Below are 7,500 nucleotides of genomic sequence, written 5' to 3'. Positions count from 1 at the left end.
AACGCTACATTGGGAAAGTCAAAGGAGCTCAGCAGGGCTCTGAAAAAGTGAATCCTTGACTTGAACAAGTCAGGAAAGTCACTTGAAGCCAATTCAAAGCAGCTGCAGGTCCCAAGAGCAACAATGCAAACAATTGTTTGTAAGTATAAAGTGCATGGCACTGTTTTGTCACTGCCAAGATCAGGAAGAAAACGCAAGCTATTCCCTTCTGCTGAGAGAAAATTGGTCTGGAGGGTGAAGATTTAACCGAGAATCACCAAAAAGCAGATCTGGCAAGAATAGAAGCTGCTGGAACATAGGTGTCAGTGTCCACAGTCAAGCATGTTTTGCATCTCCATGGATTGAGAGGCTGCCGTACAAGAAGGACGCCCTTGCTCCAAAAGCGGCACCTTAAGGCTCGACTGAAGTTTGCTGCTGATCACATGGACAAAGATAAGACCTTCCGGAGTTATGTTCTGTGGTCAGACGAAACAAAAATCGAGCTGTTTGGCCACAATACCCGGCAATATGTTTGGAGGAGAAAAGATAAACCAAAGTACACCATGCCTACCGTCAAGCACGGTGGTGGCAGTATTATGCTGTGGGGCTGTTTTGCTACCAATGAAACTGGTGCTTTCCAGAGAGTAAATGGGATAATGAATAAGGAGGATTACCTTCTAATTTTCAAGATAACCTAAAGTCAGCCCGGAGATTGGGTCTTGGGCGCACTTGGGTTCCAACAGGACAATGACCCCAAACACATCAAAAGTGGTAACGGAATTGCTAAATCAGGATAGAATTAAGGGTTGCGAGTGTCTTTCCCAAAGTCTTGACTTAAACCCCAGTAAGAACTTGTGGACAATGCTGAAAAAACAATTCCATGTCAGAAAGCCTTCAAATTAAACTGAACTGTTGCAAATCTGTCAAGATGGGTGGTCATAGGGCGCCGTTCAAAGCGGCTGCTTGTTGCAATAGCTCCCTAAACCCTCACTCGAATTCTGTGTTTGTACAGCTTTTTTACGGATTTTTATCCTTTATTTTATGTTTTTATTGTCTCTTAAGACTTTAGTTGTTACTTCACTTTATATATTATATTCGATACTTTAATGTTTTGGGACTTTACTTTCAAGACTCTATTCCAAGACTCAAGCTGTGCGAGAGGCAGTCTTTGATCTACTAGTTTAGTCCATCTTTTCAAATTCAAATTTCAAAATTTTGGAGACTATTTTGACCCACCCAGCCATGCCTACGCTGCTTTACACGAGGGATCAACTGTTAGCGCTACGCAACACCGGGATTCCCCTGGACTTGGACCTCCCCGCTGAGTTAAAGAGGAAGAGAAGAGGATGCAGAGCCGAACGAAAATGTCAGGAGAAAAAGCGACGCTTCAGACCCAGCATTCCATCTATTATAATGAGGAACGTAAGATCTCTCCCCAACAAGATGGAAGAGCTAACGGCGCTGACCAAACAACAAGGACAATATCGGAGCGCCTGCATTATCTGCTTCACGGAGACCTGGCTGGATGAGCGAATACCAGACTCTCTCATCTCCTTGGATGGCTTTCAGCTGGTGAGGGCGGACAGGGACCCTGAGGAGAGCGGTAGGAAGAAAGGTGGGGGACTAGCTGTCTTTATTAACAGTAGATGGTGCAGTCCTGGGCATATTACTGTGAAGGAGCAATTTTGCACTCAAAATATCGAGCTAGTAGCTGTTAGCATCAGGCCGTTTTACATCCCCCGGGAGTTCTCGCACGTCATCATAATAACTGTGTATATACCTCCCTCGGCCGATGCGGCAGTGGCTCGTGAGCTGCTCCACACTACTCTGTCCCGGCTACAGACATCACACCCCCAGTCTCTCCTTCTTATCTCCGGTGATTTTAACCATGCTCCCTTGACTTCGACTCTCCCCACCTTCACTCAGTATGTGAAGTGCTGCACCAGGGAACAAAAAACTCTGGACCTGCTGTATGCCAATACAAAGGAGGCATACAGCTCAGCCCCCCTTCCCCCACTGGGCCGCTCAGACCACAACCTGGTCCATCTGATCCCCACCTACATCCCTATGGTGAGGAAAATAAAACCTACCACGAGGATCATACAAAGATGGACCGAGGAGACCAGCATGGTACTGAGGGACTGTTTTGAGACAACCGACTGGGAGGTGCTGTGCAAACCACATGGGGAAGACATCGACAGCTTGACCCACTGTATCACAGATTACATCAACTTCTGTGTGGAGAACATCGTACCCTCCAAGAAGGTCAGTTGTTACTCCAACAATAAGCCGTGGGTCACCAGGGATCTAAGGGCCCTCCTGATCAAGAAGAAGAGGGCTTTTAGGTCTGGGGAGAAGGAGAGTCTCAAAACGGTCCAGAAGGAGCTGAAGAGAGAGATAAGGAGGGGAAAGACCAGCTACAGGAGGAGGCTAGAGAAGCAACTCCAAAGAGGCAACACCAAAGAGGTCTGGAGGAGCTTGAGGACCATCTCGGGCCATGGAGGCAACAGTGGGAGAGGCCCGGAGTCCGGAAACGGGGAGTGGGCCAATGAACTGAATCAGTTCTTTAACAGATTCAGCCCTGCCCCTGCTCCCCTGACCGCCCAGACCAGAAGCAACTCTACCCCCTCGTTCTCCTCTTCCTCCCCCTCTTCCTACCCCTCTTCCACCGGTCTCTGCATCACTGTCGATCAGGTGACAAAACAACTAAAGAAGATCGAGGCAAGTAAGGCTACCGGTCCGGACGGCCTCAGCTCCAGACTACTGAGAGAGTGTGCGGATCAGCTTGGCACAGTGATTCTGCATATTTTCAACCTCAGCCTCAGTCTGCAGAAGGTCCCCACCTTGTGGAAAACTTCCTGCGTGGTCCCAGTCCCAAAGACTGCGAACCCCAGGGAGCCAAACCACTTCAGGCCGGTAGCACTAACCTCTCACCTGATCAAGACACTGGAGAGGATCATCCTCAACCACCTGAGCCCCCTGATGAATGCAGAGCTGGACCCTCTGCAGTTCGCCTATCGTCCAGGCATTGGTGTGGAAGATGCTACCACCTACCTGATGCACAGGTCTCTTTCACACCTGGAGAACTCGGGAAGCACGGTGAGAATGATGTTTTTTGACCTCTCCAGTGCATTCAACACCATTCAGCCGGTCCTTCTGAGAGAGAAACTGGAGGTGGCTGGAATAAGGAACCACCTAGCTGCATGGATCATCGACTTCCTCACCAACAGACCACAATATGTGAGACTCCAGGACTGTACGTCTGATGTGGTAACTTGCAGCACGGGGGCCCCACAAGGCACAGTGCTTTCCCCACTCCTCTTCTCCCTCTACACGTCAGACTTTAAACATAATACAGACACCTGCCACCTCCAGAAATTCTCCGATGACACCGCCATTGTTGGACGAGTGACTGACGGGAACGACCTGGAGTACAGGGGAGTCATCACAGCCTTTGTCGACTGGTGTAGGCAAAACCACCTGCACATCAACACCAGTAAGACAAAAGAAATGGTCGTTGACTTTCGGAGGACACCTCAACAGACCACTCAGGTGAACATCCAGGGTGAAGACATTGAAATCGTGGAGAACTTGAAGTACCTGGGTGTTCACCTCAACAGCAAACTGGACTGGTCCACAAACATAGATGCCCTGTACAGAAGGGGCCAGAGCCGCCTCTACCTGTTGAGGAGCCTACGGTCCTTTGGTGTGTGCAGGTCACTGTTGAGGACCTTCTATGACACTGTGGTGGCATCTACTGTGTTTTATGCAATGGTCTGTTGGGGAAGTGGGAGCACGGAGAGGGACAGGAACAGGCTGAACAAGCTGATCAGGAGGGCCAGCTCTGTTCTGGGCTGTCCTTTGGACTCTGTGGAGGAAGTGGGAGAGCGGAGGATGCTGACCAGGATGAGGTCCATCATGGACAGCACCTCCCACCCCCTGCACGAGTCGGTGGAGTCCCTTCGAAGCTCCTTTAGCAGTAGACTGCGGTACCCTCACTGCAGGAAGGAGCGCCCCCGCAGATCCTTCCTCCCATCAGCCGTCAGGCTCTTTAACTTAAAAAAGGCTGTGGGTCAGGACCTCCTGAATTCGGATACAGTGTAGATGTGCTTGTATATATATGTATGTGTATGTATATATATATCTCACCAACACAGTTACCTATTTATATATTTATTCATTTATTTATTTATTAACTTACTATTAAGTACCCATTTGTGTATAATGCCTTTCCTATTCCTGCATCCTCACTCTCTTCCTATTGCAACAAAGAAATTTCCCGATTACGGGATGAATAAAGTTATCCAATCCAATCCAAAGATTCAACCAGAAGCTTGTCAGAAGTTTGTGCAAGGCTACCAAAAGCGCCTAATTGAAGTGAAAATGGCCAAGGGACCTGTTACCAAATATTAGCGCTGCTTTATGAATATTTTTGACCAAGCAGATTTGATCACTTTTTTTTCTGTTCACCCATAATAATGTCATAGAAGAACCAAGCTTCATGAATGTTTTTTGTGACCCAGAAGTATCTGTTCCAATCACTCTATCAGAGAAAAATCTGAGTTTTAGAAATAACTGGAAACTCAAGAAAGCCATGACATATGTTCTTCACAGGTGTATGTACACGCACGCACGCACGCACACACACACACACACACGCACGCACTCACGTACGCACGCACGCGCGCACACACACATCTTTCTTGACATCACTTGTCCTTAAAGACATCCATGACATTATATTTTTTTTCATCAGAGAGGGTAAAAGGGTGGCATAAGTAAGTACACAGGCTTTTTTTTTTGACAAAAAAAAAGTGATTTTTCAAATAACAAACCACAATTTAAATATCTGTCTGTTTCCTTATTTACAGAACTATCAACAGTTGAACCCAATGTATTCCTGAGACCATTTCTCGAGGTCGTCCGCTCTGAGGATACCACTGGACCAATCACAGGTCTTGCCCTTACCTCGGTCAACAAGTTCTTGTCATATGGCTTAATAGGTAAGATATCTTTACTAGTCCTTTCTGCACAAAACTGTCTCAACAGCTAACATATCATAGTATGAAATGTTGTATTTGATAATTTGCAAATTTCACCTATGATACGATATCGATCATTAGATTGCATCAGTTGAAAACTATTTGATTCTATTTTCCACATAAAGCAGTTAAAAACCATGCAATTTTCATACAATTAAAAAAAAAATTCAGACCTTTGAACAAGCAAAGTATTTTGAATAGATGACAACGTTCATCCATGTTTTGAGATTTTAATTGTTTTTTGTTTTGTCACCAAATAATGTAACAATCAATGTCAATTTATTGTTACACCCCTATTACCAGAATTACTTTCGCCTGGTTTCATGAAATCACTCCAAGGGTACACCATGTTTTTCTTATTTATGAAAATTTCACCTACATGTGGCACATGTGAAATTCCTTGATATGACTCTTTTCCTATCCTGTGGTCTGATGAGACCAAGATGAACCCATTTAATTCTGACTGTCCAAAACGTTTTGGTAGAAGTGAAAATGCTGTTATAAATCCCAGCATGCACCGCACACTACATACTATGGAGGAAAATGGAGACGGGGGTCGCGCTACCGTAGTTGCGAGACTTGTTGCGGCTCAATGTTAATCCACATAAAGGCGCACCGGATTATTAAACGCGTGGTCTTCTTTTGAAAAAAAAATGAAGGCTGATGCACGTTATAATACGGGAACTTAAGCAGAAATGCCAACCTCCGTCGACCCCATTTCAGGAGTACCCTTGTCCCATTTCTGGAGTTTTTCCGGAGTGAATGCATTTCATGCAAAATTTATATAAAATGTAAAAAAAAAAAAACGTAGGACAATTTTAATCAAACAGTAAGTATCATGTTTTTACATTAATTGAAATTTTGTGTCTTTGCACAATTTTCAAACTTCTACAAGTAACAAGTTTTTCAGCTGGTCCTTTACCCACACTTGCATGTTGTGCAATGTGCCAATGTCGGTCCCCATTGGATATTTTGTCGAATATGAACCAATAAACTTCTGCAAGTTTCTGGTTTCTTATAAGAAGTTTTTAAGTTTTATAATGCTGGCATTCTTTAAATGCATGTCGCTGAACATCTAATGTCCAATCTTTTTTTTTTTACTTTATCAAAATTTGGACACCCAATGCATTTTTTGGGATAACTTTATTCATCATTGTGACAGTAGCAAGAGGATGAGAATGCAGATACAGGAAAGGTTTGCCTGTTTTGGTCAAAGATTCAACAAGAAGCTTGTCAGAAGTTTGTGGATGGCTACCAAAAGCGCCTAATTGAAGTGAAAATGGCCAAGGGACATGTTACCAAATATTAGCGCTGCATTATGTATATTTTTGACCAAGCAGATTTGATCACTCTTTTCTGTTCACCCTTATTAAAGTCATAAAAGAACCAAACTTCATAAATGTTTTTTGTGACAAAGAAGTATCTGTTCCAATCACTCTATCAGAAAACAATCCGAGTTGTAGAAATAACTGGAAAGTCAAAAGAGCCATTTCAGGTGTATGTAAACTTATGACCACATCTCTATATGAGATCATTAAGATTTACCAAATCAAATCAGTAAGACAGAAAAGCAGCAAAAACACGCCACACAAAAACTGGAACGACACACAGGAAGTATTCCTCAAGATGGGGAACTTCTGCAGACTGTGACCGAGGTAGAGAATATGCAGAGTCACTCTTCCAAGCTTGTCCTCACAGTTCCTCAGTAGGCTGGAGGTGAAGAATCAACAGTAGCAAAGTAGAACCCCTCGACTCCCTTTCTGGCCTGGTAAGCGCCGGCAGATATTCCATCTTATCCCATGATGGAATGGTTGGTCTGAAGCGTCACTTCTTCTCCCGGCATTTTTCATATTTTTTAGGCTGAGATCATCTTATAAGAAGAATTTAAATTCCCATCACTTGTTTCCTAATTTACATGAAGTTCTTAAGGTACTTTTACATTTAACTGAAAACTTATTTTGTTTCATTGGCAGACGTTAACCATGAAGGTGCAGCCGAGGCCATAGAGAACATGGCAGATGCTGTAACACATGCTAGATTTGTTGGAACAGACCCTGCCAGTGATGAAGTAGTCCTTATGAAAATTCTACAGGTATTGTATGTCTTCTGGAGCTTAATTTAGCCCTACGTGTATGTGAACTTAAAACATTTTCCTTAGTTTTTGTGTTCAGTGAGCCATGTAGTGTAAAAAAAAATCGTTAGATTTTTTCCACAAATTGGATGTTAGGTTTTGTGAGTTGTCTGATCAAAATGTATATACAGTAATACCTTGACATATGAGTGTCCCAACACGAGTGTTCCAATTGAAATTTGAGACACGAGGAAAATTAGTTTTGTTAGGTCTTGCTTTCCATCAAGACTCTCTCCTGTCCTTTCTCTCTCTCTCGTCCACCCACTCTGCGGTAAGTAATGTCACATTTCAGTGTTGAGGATCATAAACACCAGATAGGTATTGATTATTTTGTAAGTAGGTGTGATT

The 7,500-nt window shown here is 44.0% G+C and overlaps 1 protein-coding gene across 5 annotated transcripts in view; it reads left to right on the top strand.

Moving 5' to 3' along the window:
- gbf1 (golgi brefeldin A resistant guanine nucleotide exchange factor 1) overlaps positions 1-7,500 on the top strand; it is a 98,142-nt gene that overhangs the window by 37,373 nt on the left and 53,269 nt on the right. For all 5 annotated transcript variants that reach the window (XM_077729303.1, XM_077729304.1, XM_077729302.1 and 2 more), the window contains 2 exons: positions 4,851-4,982; positions 6,995-7,113. In XM_077729303.1, coding sequence (XP_077585429.1) covers positions 4,851-4,982; positions 6,995-7,113 — 251 coding nt within the window. The remainder of the gene's footprint in view (positions 1-4,850; positions 4,983-6,994; positions 7,114-7,500) is intronic.

Source organism: Stigmatopora nigra, chromosome 12, assembly GCF_051989575.1.
Source record: "Stigmatopora nigra isolate UIUO_SnigA chromosome 12, RoL_Snig_1.1, whole genome shotgun sequence".
NCBI classification, from domain to species: Eukaryota; Metazoa; Chordata; class Actinopteri; order Syngnathiformes; family Syngnathidae; genus Stigmatopora; species Stigmatopora nigra.
The sequence above is the reverse complement of the archived record's forward strand: the minus strand, read 5'-3'. Positions and strand labels throughout refer to the sequence as shown.